Source organism: Haliaeetus albicilla, chromosome 25 (genome assembly GCF_947461875.1).
Source record: "Haliaeetus albicilla chromosome 25, bHalAlb1.1, whole genome shotgun sequence".
NCBI lineage: Eukaryota > Metazoa > Chordata > Aves > Accipitriformes > Accipitridae > Haliaeetus > Haliaeetus albicilla.
Window position 1 is genome coordinate 10,623,863 of NC_091507.1, and position 13,148 is coordinate 10,637,010.

The window sequence follows — 13,148 nt, forward strand, 5'->3', positions numbered from 1 at the left end:
GGGTGCGGGCAGCGAGAGGCGACCCAGGAAAGACAGGCTCTTCCTTCCATCTTTTGCTGGCAGCATGGTCTTAAAAAGCATCGCCACATTGTGTCGACACTGTTTTCTCTCTCTCTTGCATCTGCTCTGTCGTGTTTACTTGCCATACTCACTTCTCAGCAGCTTTACTTAGTGCAGCCTGACGGTTTTGTGCTTTCTTGGGGTGCAGTTAGACGATATTTCTGCTTTCTGCAAGGAGGTCCCACCTGGGCTCCGTGCTTTTGCTCCTGTGCTGTGATTTGCTGCCCAGAGAGTTGCAGTGATGCAACCGGCTGTGGGGCTGCACTTTAAAAAGGAAAATAACACAAAGGTTTGTGGTTTTTTTTCTTTTGTCTGCTGGCCTGCGAGTGGTTTCTTCACAACATTACTTTTCTTTTGTCTTGTGGCCTGCAAATGGTCTCCCCTCTTAAGCTGTTTGAATCACCTCTGTACAATAAGCCTGTCCCCTGGGCAGCCCTCTCCATGATGACCATCAGCAGCAGCACCATGCCCATCCCCTGAACTTCCTCCGGGCACCCTGTCACCAGCCATGCCCAAACTCCTCACTGGAGGGAGGTGCATATATAGAAAGGTGCCTCGGTGGCACGTCTGCCTTGGCATACTCTGCCAGTGTGAGGCTGCAGGAGGTTCCTCGCAGCAGCTCAAATGTGTGGCCTCTGCAGTGCTCCTGGCACAGGGGCACGCTGACAGAGCAGTTGGAGCAGGACACAGGTGTATTTAGTCTCAGATGCTATAAAGACACTTCCCAGGCAGGTGAGATTTGGCTTGAAATTTCCTTGGGAGAGAGGCTCCCAGGCAGATGCAAGCTCTGGGGGCTGAGCGTGAGTGCTGCTTCAAGAGCCATGTTCTCCTTCCTCTGGGTAAGGTAGACATGCGGGCACACTCCCCTCAGCAGCACCTCACCCTCCCTCTTCAGCTAGTTATTTTTTAGAATTTTGGTTTCTGCCTGATAATGGGAAGGTGACTTAGTGCAGAGGTAATGTTTTTTTCCAGTCTTGGTGGGAGAAAGGCTTTGATGGATAATAAGATGTGCCAGACAGGAAACATGCTATTTCTGGGCATTACCTGGAGCAGTTGTGATATTTCGTAGTCTCATGGCCCCTGAGATTAAATTCTGCTTCATTTTTTGATTGCAAAAATGCTATGTTGTGCTTATTGATACCCAGGAGAATAAAGTTTTAAATGATGATGTATTACCAGCTACATCATTTGCCTCCAGCATTTTGTTTTGCAACCAAAAAGCAGGCTACGCAAAGCCTCTTAAATAAAATAACGTACCCTGTTGATCTTATTAGCACCTGAAAAGTTGAAAACAAAAGAATTCTGTACTAGTACTTTAAAAGTGGATGTTCAACTGCTTGTACTGGGATGAAAGCATGAAAAGGGATAAGAAACATGGCTTAAATACTGTATTAGCCCTTTTATAGTTAAACTCCAGATGGTGGTTGCTGGATCAATTTCTAAAATTCTAAAATCAGCTAAAAATCCCTTGCTGGTACATGGCTCCAGAGAGATGAACCCAAAATGAACTTCCCTTGGCTAAAATCTCTTCTCACCTTCACATCATAACATCTCACCTATGTCCCATTCCTGATGGAGGCATTGCAAGATCAGAAAAAGGAATAAAAGTGAAGAAAAGTTCTGTAACTAGAGAGAAATGTGATCATTTGAGAATTTCTTGAATGGTAAATGTACCGATGTCTTAGAAGCTTAGATACCATGGTGATAGTTGCCTTAGCAATGTTTTAGCTACGTAGGTAATCACAGTCAAACTTGTCTCTTGTGGCAAAATGATGCTGTATTATTTTATTTTTTTGCAAAGCTTTTGTGTGTGTGCAATAATGTGGTTTATAGTTTTGTATCCAGGCATTGTATTTTCTCTCAAGCTTCTTGTCCTTGGCATCCTTTTATTTTTTCACTGATGTTAATTCTGAAAATAAATGTCTTTCATGCTAATGTTGTGTACATATGAAAGCTTGGCTAATTTAGTCCTTACTCACCTCAAAATAAAAATTTCCCACTTTCGGGGTGCGACAGGATCAATTTTAGAGATTGTATTCAGGTTCTCATGTTTTAAAAACTAGTACAGCCTGAGTTGCTGTAGGTTTACTGTTCATGTTTCCACAGCCTGATATCATTTAAAAATCTGTGTATTTTCACAGCAGGCACTCAGGCAAACCAAATGTCATGAAAAATGGAATAAATGAGCAGATATCTCAATTATGATTTAGAGAGTGTCTTAATAAAACCAGTATGTAAACATATAAAATGAGATTGAAGACAAGAGCAATTATCTGTTGCACTCGGAGTTGGAAATACGCATTTCAAAGTTATTTATTAGGAAGGAAGGCAGTTTGGGATTTTAGAACAGGCAAACCTGGCTGCCTGGTAGGGCAGCAGGCTACCAGAGGTGACAAGAAGATGTTGGTGGGGCAGTGGTGGGCCCTGTGTCGTGTGCGTTGGCCCTCCCAACACCTCCAGCCTCAGATCCCACAGTGCAGGAGTGGCAAGCCTAGCTTTCCAGGACTTTCGCTCAGGATTTTGCCTTGGATCACCAAAATTCAGTGCTTTCAAGGCCGTGGAGAAGCCCTGGACCAGCTCAATGACAGTGTGTTTGGTGTTACATCAGCCATGCTTGTGCTCCTTACACCAGGTGATGAAAGGGCTTGTCCCTCTATGGAAATATCTAGGGGAGAGGTGTTATCCATTGAAAATTGAAGTGTCTTCAGTGTTTTTTGATGTATGTCAGCCATGTCTAAAAATGGGAGCCCTGTGAAGCCAATAGCTGCCATCTTCTTTCTTTCAGTAATTCACCACAATCTCTCTACCTTCCTTTTCTTTTTTTCTTCCTTTCAAGAAAACCAAGAAAGAACAAGTAAGCAAAGGCTTATTTAGGTTGATGTTTTCCAAGCTGCTACTCATAGACTCATAGAACAGCTCAGGTTGGAAGGGACCTCGAAAGATGATCTGGTGCAACCTTTTGTGGGAAAGGGAGCCTAGTTGAGATTATCTGGCACCCTGTCCAGTCATGTCTTGAAAACCTCCAGCGATGGGGACTCTACCATGTCCCTGGGGAGGTTGTTCCAGTGACTCTCACTATAAAAAATTTATTTCTTATATCGAGATGAAACCTATCGTTGTGCAACTTGTACCCATTGCCCCTTGTCTTCTCCATGTGGCTCCTTGTGAAGAGAGAGCCTGCTCTCTTTGTAGCCACCCTTTAAGTACTGGAATACTGCAGTGAGGTCCCCCTGAGCCTTCTCTTCCCCAGGGAGAAAAGACGTAACTCCTTCAGCCTTTTCTCATAGGGCAGATTCTTCAACCCTTCGATTACTTTTGTGGCTCTCCTTTAGACTCCCTCCAGTCTGTCTGCATCTTTTTTGAATGGTGGGGACCAGGACTGGATGCAGTACTCCAGTGTGATGGGTTGACCCTGGCTGGACGCCAGGTGCCCACCAAAGCCGTTCTATCACTCCCCCATCCTCAGCTGGACAGGGGAGAGAAAAATATAACAAAAAGCTTGTGGGTTGAGATAAGGACAGGAGAGATCATTCACTAATTACCGTCACGGGCAAAACAGACTCAGCTTAGGGAAAATTAGCTCAATTTATTACAAATCAACCAGAGTAAGGTAAATGAGAAATAAAACGAAATCTCAGAACACCTTCCCTCCACCCCTCCCTTCTTCCCGGGCACAACTTCACTCCCGGATTTCTCCACCAAGCCCCCCCAGCGGCACAAGGGGGACAGGGATGGGGTTTACGGTCATCACACGTTATTTTCTGCCGCTTCACCTCCTCAGGGGGAGGGCTCATCACACTCTTCCCCTGCTCCAGCGTGGGGTCCCACCCACGGGAGACAGTCCTCCACGAACTTTCTCCAACGTGGGCCATTCCCACGGGCTGCAGTTCTTCACGAACTGCTCCAGCGTGGGTTCTTTCCACGGTGTGCAGTCCTTCAGGAGCACACTGCTCCAGCGCGGGTCCCCCACGGGGTCACAAGTCCTGCCAGAAAACCTGCTCCGTGGGCTCCTCTCTCCACAGATCCGCAGGTCCTGCCAGGAGCCTGCTCCAGCGCAGGGTTCCCACGGGGTCACAGCCTCCTTCGGGAACCCACCTGCTCTGGCGTGGGGTCCTCCACGGGCTGCAGGTGGAGATCTGCTCCACTGTGGACCTCCCTGGGCTGCAGGGGGACAGCCTGCCTCACCATGGTCTTCCCCACGGGCTGCAGGGGAATCTTCGCTCCGGCGCCTGGAGCATCTCCTCCCCCTCCTTCTTCACTGACCTTGGTGTCCGCAGGCTTGTTTCTCTTACGTGTTCTCACTCCTCTCTCCAGCGGCTGTTTCTCACTCTCCCAACTTTTTTTCCTTCTTAAAAATGTTATCACAGAAGTGTTACCACTATCACTGATTGGCTCGGCCTTGGCCGGCGGCGGGTCCGTCTTAGAGCTGGCTGGTATGGGCTCGCTCTCTCTCGAACACAGGGGAAGCTTCCAGCAGCTTCTGACAGGAGCCGCCCCTGTAACCCCGCCCCCGCTAACAAAACCTTGCCACATAAAACCAATACATCCAGCTATTGTGTAATGATGGGAAGAGTCAAGTTTGTCAATCTGCTTGTAAGGACAGGTGAAGAAGATCAGGATATGAGAACTAAGGGCACTGGGAATAGAAAGAAAAAGAAATGCAGGACTGGGGAAGGAAATGCCACCTGGGGAAATTCTGATTTAGATTTGGCTAGCAAGCACGCCTTTGCTTGGAGCCAAGACCTGCATTTGTGGTGACTTGTGTGTCCAGTCTTTTTCCTCAGGACCCTCTATTTCCTTCTAGCCTGCAAGGCCATGAGAGCTCAAAGCTGCACAAAATCATCGTTAGCTTTTTGTTGTTTCTGTTTCTAGTGATTTCTCCTACTGGGACCAAAGCAGACCCTATTCCCTATTACTGTGCTATTTTTGCCCATAGCTCTGCAGGTCTACCTGGGTGTCCTGTGCTGAGATCTCTGCAGGGAGGAGCAGGTGTGTGCTCCGACAAGGCTGCTCTCCCCTGCCGCAGGGATATCGGAGGCTGACGGGCCTGTTTCCTGAGCTGTTGCTGTCCTCTGCGGTGGCTTTGGCACTTTACACTGAAATATTCCCGTGATTAAACTCCACAGCATGCATTTAAGACAGGCTGATCTTTAACTCAGTCTTTGTGTCTGATTTGTGCACTTTGTCGGATTCTGAAGTGTTTTTTATAACTTTTCATGATGAATTTTAATGATAAGAGCATAAAAGCTTTTTGACTATTATGCACTAAGTTTTATTATAATCACTGTTAATAATCATATAATAGAACCTAATTTTCATCAAGGTTTGATTCACATTTCATAAATGCCTCTGGCAACTGCTGAAATGGCACGTTGTCTTCATAAAACTTGAGTACCTGCTCTGCTTAACGAGGGGCCATCAGCTGTGGCAGAGCTTCAGCATGACAGGGCTTTCCAAGGGAGCCCGAGGGCTGGGAGGAAAGCGGTGGCTTCGGCGGCGCTGCCGGAGAAAATCGGTGTCATGATGGTGAAGCAGTGCTGTTATAAGCTGGGAAGATGTTTCACACCAGTGGCTCCTGTGCCTCTGCTGCGGACATGGTTTTGGCTTATTCTGTGGGATAGGCCAGTGCAAGTTGCTGGGAAATTTGTGGGAGAAAATCATAGTAGACATGGAAAAAGAAGACGACCCATCTCTTTATGTATTTCAATGCTTCTTATAATGGCTAATTTTGAAGTTGCAAAGATGTTTAAAACACTGGAATTATTCCTGGTGGAAATAAACGAACAAGAGAAATATCCAAAGATGCACAAAAAATCTTCTGCTTGGCATTTTTAACATGCTTATACTGAAGCAAACATTGAGTCAATTCAATTTAGTCCTAATATATTTGTTTTCACTTTCTTTAGGAGACCACCCCCCAGGGACAGATGTACTTGGATAACAAAAATGACAGTACAATTTCTAGACAACAAGAGATGGAACTGAATCAGACATCTTTACATCAAACCAGTTTATCTCCAAAGGTGGCAGCCAAACCCATGACCAGAAGTTGCAATGAGCTGCGGCTATTAAAAGAGTATCATGGCATGGTAGCGAATCTCGGAGAGCCACAGACCCTGTGTGAAAAAACAGCAATAGGGGAGGATGGCTGCATTGCTCTGGGGAAAGATTTCAGTCCTGTCCCCATGCAGGGAAGGTAAGAATAAGGACAAACAGAATATTTTTTCTCCTAATCCAAATTAATTTTTATTTCCTTGAAGAGCAGATACGTACGTTCATTACATGAATATTTTTTCTCCCACCCACATAGAGAACAGGAAGCTTAATGGGACATCAGGACAGTCCTAATTGCCATGGGGGGGAGGGTGTGGATCACTGGATTTCTGAACTAATCTCAGCTTTAATAGCACCCGTGGGCCAATTTTACTGTGTTTTCAAGACCAGACACATGGCTTTTCTTCCCTACTTGGTGTCACAAAACACACAGAGATAAAACAGTTTTCATGTCCCACCCCTCACCTCTTTCAGAGAAATGCATCATAAAGCCATAAGCTGAATCACTATGGCTGAGACTGCGAACATTAAAATGGCACTAATAACACAACTGTGACAGCTGACACACCACATGTCAAGTGTATAAGGAGTGTGTGCTCCTTGGGTATCCTCTCCTTCATCAGGAAAGGTGCAAGTTTGTGGGCAGGGGTGCTAGTCTTTCCTGTTGCAACAGATACAACATCAGCAATTCTACTTATAAGTGTTCAGAAATATTTTATAGACCCCAAAATATTGCAGGTGGCTTTTTAAACCAGAAAAGGCAGAGCAGAATCCTGGGTCTTACCTGTAGCCAGCTAGACTTTTCATCCAAAGAACAGAATTTTCTTTTTATTTCTCTCTCTCCTTCCCTCCCTCCTCTTCATGTGGTTCTCCACAGCTGTTCCTGTCAGGTGGGAGGTGCAGTCTTGGGGGCTCCCCATAGTTCTGGGCATGCTGGTCACATCCCTGTGTTGCTGAGCAGGGCTGAGGGCTGTCTTGTGCCCCTGCAGCTCGGTTAGTTAGAAGGAAATCTGCTTATACTGGGAGGAAAGGAAGTTTGGGACATTTTGGTAAGTTCCCTGATCTGGGCAGGAGGGAGGCAGGCTTAGCTGGATGAGCTTTGCTGTGCCCCTTACTTACCTAGAGTGTAAGTGTGTCCTATAAGTTTACAGCAAACCAAGTCAATGTTTTATGTGCATCTGAAAGTATTTCAGTCTGAGTGAGATTTGGAAATCATTATAGCTATGCTTTCCAAATATTAAAAGAATAATCAAATTGACAGCTTGACCACAAAAGCCATATAAATCCTTTAGAAATGATTTTTGGAGTATTTGAGGATTTGTTGTGTTGACTAAGAGTTTTACTGACAGAATCAAATCTTGTAAAAGTTCTTCAGTTCAGCATGTGGTGAGGGTGAGTAAATGTTTTGAAAGAGCACGGTAAGCACAATGCATATGTGAGGATGGGAGGAAGGCAGGGGAAGGGAAGGACTGGGTGTACCTGGTGACAACGTTTTTCTTTTGCAAATTCACATATATGTCTTGCTACAGGTGTGTTTACCACTGCTATTTACTGTCTTGTTAACTATCCTTGTACAGGAGCAAAAAACCATGATTGTGTTCTTATGGACCAGCTCTCACCCTTCTAGCTAAATTACTTCCTGTTATTTTCCAGTGGGTGATATGAATTTTTGTACCAGTGATACAGAACTTACTGTGAACCTATGAACCATAATTTGGAAATGATGGTCACAGGTGCCAGAGATGAAAAATACTAAATCATGGAGGACCCCACCTTCCTGCAAGCATAGGCAGTAGCTCCAGGTCTTTTGATAACATTGATTTCCTGTTAAGTAAGCTGTAGTCACGGTGCATGATTTAGGAACAGATGTACAATTAAAGAGCCATCCCCATGCTCCCTTACAGACAAATGTATATTTGATCTTCTATAGCAATATATGAGGGCTTAGGAAAGGATCTCCTGAAATTTCTCCTTGTTGATCTTTACCTCGTTTGCTCCTCCAATATTGATTTTTTTTTTTTTTGCAAGGAGACGAATCTTATCTGGCTCTTCTTAGTATGTATTTTAGCCAACATACATTAGGTGCAGTTTAAATACCGATGTGATCTGTGTGACCCCTTTAGTATGAATAATTACCCTTAAATCATTGGGACTACTCAACAGACTGCAGATAAAAACATGGATAAACCTTTGCAGGCTCACGAGTTGTTTGATTAGTTTCATTAGAATGAGAATTAGCTTTTATTGTAAATTGTTCTTTTGCTTGCAAAGAAAACTACTAATAATTAAAAAAAGAGACCAAATCTTTTTTTTTTTTTTTTTCCATAAAGAGGTTCACTAAATTGGCATGTCTGTATGGTTTGTTTTAATGCATCTACTTAACTTAAATTGGTGAATTATCTTTCAGGGATAAGATTCCCATGTTCTCTAAATTATTCAAATGTACGCTGAGACAAGACTTTCCAAAGAATCTTTTTAACTGAACAGGAGATTTATCTTGGTTGCTAAAATTGTCTTTAAGAAGGTGTTCTTGAGTTAAGCGGGGCCCTTTTCCTGGGGACACAGATGTCCACCCTATTCTGGACTGAACGTTTCCATTTGTCTGCAGCACAATCCTGCAGGTATTTTGCGGTCAGTGTGCATATTGTCTCGGGCTGCCTGCCTGCCTGTCAAAATGCCTTCTCATTTACTTTGCATACTGAAGAATAGTACCTTCTGACTCCAGCTTTTACGGCATTGCCTTAGGCTCCCTGGGCTCTGCGTGAGGAGGTCTGGACCATCCACAGCAGTCACTCCACTGACTTTGTCTTTCCAGAGCATCCTTCCCCCTGAAATAAATCTGTCCGCCTTCTTGTGAGTGACTTATTTCCTTCAGTCCTGCTCGCTGTGGGAAATGCAGGCATGCCTCTCTGAAGTGGACTATGAATGGGCTCCAGTGGCATTCAATGGGAATGCACCTGGCCTCGGTGTACATTTACACTGAACTGTGGTGTAGTTTGGTCTATCAGAAATACAGGTTTTAAAGTACTGGAAAATGGTAGTGCAGTCTGGTTTTTGATTTTGCACTTATCTCATTCTGCTCAGCCTTTAAACAATGGATTGACCAGGCTCTTTTTCATTACAGTTACATGAAAGTGGCTTTTGCAGTCGATAGACGTTAGTCCAAGCCACCTTCCTGAGCCCCTTACCTTGCAGTAAGATTTCACACTGCTCTGTGGCAGCATGTGCAATGCTCTTCAGGTCAGCCCTGACATCTCCAAAAGCACAGGCTACTTCCCTCCATCATGTCTCTGCACGTATGGGATGTGGCCACAAAAAAGGCCCCTTGGTTGCCTTGATCTCATCATCATCAGTGCTACTTCCATGGGAGAAGCCTAACGGCATGGCTTTATATCAATCCAATCCGAAATCCTCCTTTGTGATCCACAGGAAGAGGGTGAAGTCAGCTGTTTTTGGCTTAGGAGTTAGTGAGCCTCAAAGGCCATCTACAGAAATGAGATGAATAGTAATTATTAATTGCAGTAACCAATTACTTTGTGCTGCTATATAAAACTATGTTACTGAAAAAAGAAGGGCATTCATTGGAATAGAAAAGTGGTGGAAGGTGGTGGAAGAGGGGAGTAATAGAGTAACAAGACCCTGTGGCATTCATTTCTTATTGCCTTTTGGTGCCTTTTGGTGCCTTTCTTTCTTTGATGTAATTGCTGGTTGTACCTCCTTTAGGTGGTCAGATGATAACACTATCTTCTTAGAAAAAAAAGATGTGCATTCATTATGTCATGAACTTTTAATGAGAAATTAGACTGTGAAAGCAAGGTGATGAAAGCAAACTCTAGCGTTATTCCACTGAAGTTATATTTGGATGGATTTGGCCCTGGAATTTGCTGGTCATTTAATATGATAGTCCTTGGAAATTTTTTTCTTTAATCTTTGTGCTTCATTAAGAAGATTAATCTCTGGGATAACAAAAAATAATCTCTTTTTTTTTTTTTTTTTGAATCTGCTTGAATTTGTGTTTCATCAAGCAAAACTATTTCTTTCAACATTTCTCCTGTCCCTCAGTTTCACTTACGTAATGCTCACTTACGTAAGGAAAAGTAAAAACAATCAACCAAATCCAACTCTTTCTTTGCCCTGAATCTGTGGTCCCACGATCAGTAAGGAGATTGGTTTGCAATGGGAAGGTCAGTGAGTTAAAAATGCCTATTGAATTCTCAGTTTGCAGCAATACAATGGAAAGATTGCAATCGTATTTCCTGTTAGCTGGAGAAGCTAGGAGACGATAAGCTATTGTAGAGTGAAAAGTCAATATGAAAGTGAAGTTATGCCTTTAGCAGTGAGGGATTATAAATCTCAACTTTTATTTTTTAATTATGTTGATGTATTGCTACTTTTAAAGGACATTTATGAGACAGAATTAGATGTCAAGAAGACATGGTTACTGTCTAAATAAGTAAAATTTATGTGACAATTTAAAAGCTTCTTCAGACAGGGGAAAAAAACTGAGGGAAAAAAACTTAAAAACATTCAAAACACATTTTTTGTGTGTCCTAAGACTAATTTTGATCTTTGGCTATTAGAATAAAATGGGATCATCTTCTGTTCAACAGTGAAACAGGGAAAGTGGTCATTTTCACATCATAATTGCATGTTTGTGTAGGAAGGATTCTGATATTTCATATCAATCACACAAACAGTAGAGAAGAGTCCAGGACAGATAGATGACTTCACAGCAAACGGTCACATTCATCATTCTCGTGTGGCTTCTGGTGATCTTGCTTGCTGCCTGAATGGTGACACTTTTGTCTTTCTTTCCATTTCTTATCTGTAGTGAATGTTTCTGAGTTTTGATTCCCTGTGACAATCTTTAAATGCTATTTATGCTATGACACTGCAGAGAACAAATATTAAAGAAGTTTTAAAGAAATGACTTTACTAATTGATTTAATTTGGTTAATTTGGTTTTGAATATACTCTCCCAAGCATTTGTTGCTAACATGGAGGCATGTGGCCGCAACACAGCTTGTCATGAGCAAACTGTGTAGGGGCATGGGACTGCTGACTCTCTTAGCTCGGATTGCAGCTCCCTGCTGTTGCCCCTACTACATCACAAAATACCATTCAAAACCTGAAAAACCCAAAAGAAGCAATACACAGCTCTAGCAAACCTTTAGTTTGAATGGTAGGAAGTATAACAGAAAGACAACATTATGCACAATAGACAAATAAATAAGTTATTGGAAAGTTCTGCTGCCCCCTTCTAACGTTCTGTTCCCCATTTCCTGGAAGAAAGCATCTTGGAGTGGTAACGGAAGGAAGACAGAAATGTGGCCATATGGCATAACTTAGGGAGAATGTTTGGCTTCATTTGAGTACAAAGGGTGTGTTCAGCAAAAGACTGATTTTTAACTTAGGTTTTGCCGTTAATGAAACATACAGAAACCGACCTCACTCATGATAAATTTCCCCATGTTCAGAGTTATTTAATTTCTCTGTTGCTGTGTACTATTCATCATCTCAGTGCTTATTTCTCATAATGATTTACAATATCTCAGATTGGTCATGTACTATGATTTCTGTTCTGTCATCAGCAGACTAAAACCATAGCACTCCCATGTAGCCACTCAAATGCTTTTTGATTCTGACAGGACATTTGGGTAAACAAAAATCCACCACTATTAATTTTTTTTTCAAAGTAAGTGCTCTGTTGAAAGAATTAGGGGGTACTAATTAACTGCTTCACACTTTTCCAGCTGTCAGGCTAAAAACTGAACTCAGCACTCAGTGAAAAATTTGCAGTGTAACAACCTCCAAAGATTAAATGTTTCAATTGAGTCCCTGTAACATTCCACAAAACTGTTGAATTTTGCAAGCAGCTGCTCTCTTCCTAATGGTTAATAATATGGTTATGTGGGGTTCGTCTTCGTTAGACCTCTTATGCCAATTGTGGAAAGATGCCAGTGGCATACAAGCTTCAATCCTCTTTGGGGCTGGACAGCTGTTTCCTCACGTAAACCTCTGTTTAAACAGGGGAAGGCTTTTAATGTTAGCAATGATTTTTTTTACATTATAAGGTCGAACGGTTAAGCCAAGCAGACGGCCAGCCTTTGAAAAGAAATGTGTTGCACAGGGGCAGTCACAGTTGAGAAGAGGGCATGCATGGGGCCTAAATAGCTGTTGTGAGGACTAGCTATCCATGTAAGATGAAGCAAATAACTCAGTCACTCAGTATCCCTCAATTAAACTTTTTCTTTGAAAAACTGTTCTGTGTGCTTTGTTCCTGGCTGATGTGCCTGTGTGCAGGTGGCAGCTCTGACATACTAAAAAATTTGTGGGAATCAGAACTTTGCACTAGCAGGTGGTCAAATTATACTAATTAATAAGAATTCAGTTTTGTCCCCAGTTTTCTGCCACGTAGGTGTGCAAAGGCTTTATGGGGGAAGAACAGTTGAGCCTTTGCTGACAGTGACTGGGGAGAAGGAAAATGAAGCATTGGAAATCCATGGCCCTTTCATGTGTCACTGCATCAGGTGGACGTGCGGATAGGCAGGCACTGCGGTGCTGCTGTTGGGCGGCAAATGGTCTGCATGATAACATGGCAACTTTTCCATGGGCTCAGGCCCTGAGGTTGAAGGATAGAGCAAGGCAAAACCTGAATGTGCAGCCAAAAATAGTGGAGAAAGGGAGTCATGGAGAGGAATCTGATGTTTGACAGTAAGTTTAGACCACTTAGCTTTAAGGCTTGCACCTCAGTGAGCCTGAGGTAGGGCAGGAGCCCATGAACTTTGCAGGGTGTAGGAGGAGAGAGCCCAGGACAAGGGCAGCTTGGTATCAAGGTCCAGTCATAAAAGAAGTAATGCCAGTGGGGCTCCCTTACTGTAAATGTCCTGTAGGAAGTGGATGTATGATCTCCACTCTGCTCTGAGGGATAGTAAACACACACCTCCTAACTCTTAAGTGTATGGGCCACCAGCCTCCAAGGCATTCTTTTTTTATATTTTTTTTCTCTTTCAATTTACCACTCTAAATAAATA

General features: G+C 43.3%; 1 protein-coding gene across 2 annotated transcripts in view; it reads left to right on the forward strand.

The window, feature by feature from the left end:
• The window catches only part of OCA2 (OCA2 melanosomal transmembrane protein), a 219,637-nt gene that overhangs the window by 27,343 nt on the left and 179,146 nt on the right, over positions 1-13,148 (forward strand). The window contains exon 2 of one of the 2 annotated variants that reach the window (XM_069769977.1): positions 5,967-6,256. In XM_069769977.1, coding sequence (XP_069626078.1) covers positions 5,988-6,256 — 269 coding nt within the window. In that variant the 5' untranslated portion in view covers positions 5,967-5,987. Of the gene's footprint in view, positions 1-5,420; positions 6,257-13,148 lie in introns of those variants that run through there. The other variant, XM_069769978.1, reaches the window with a different exon arrangement.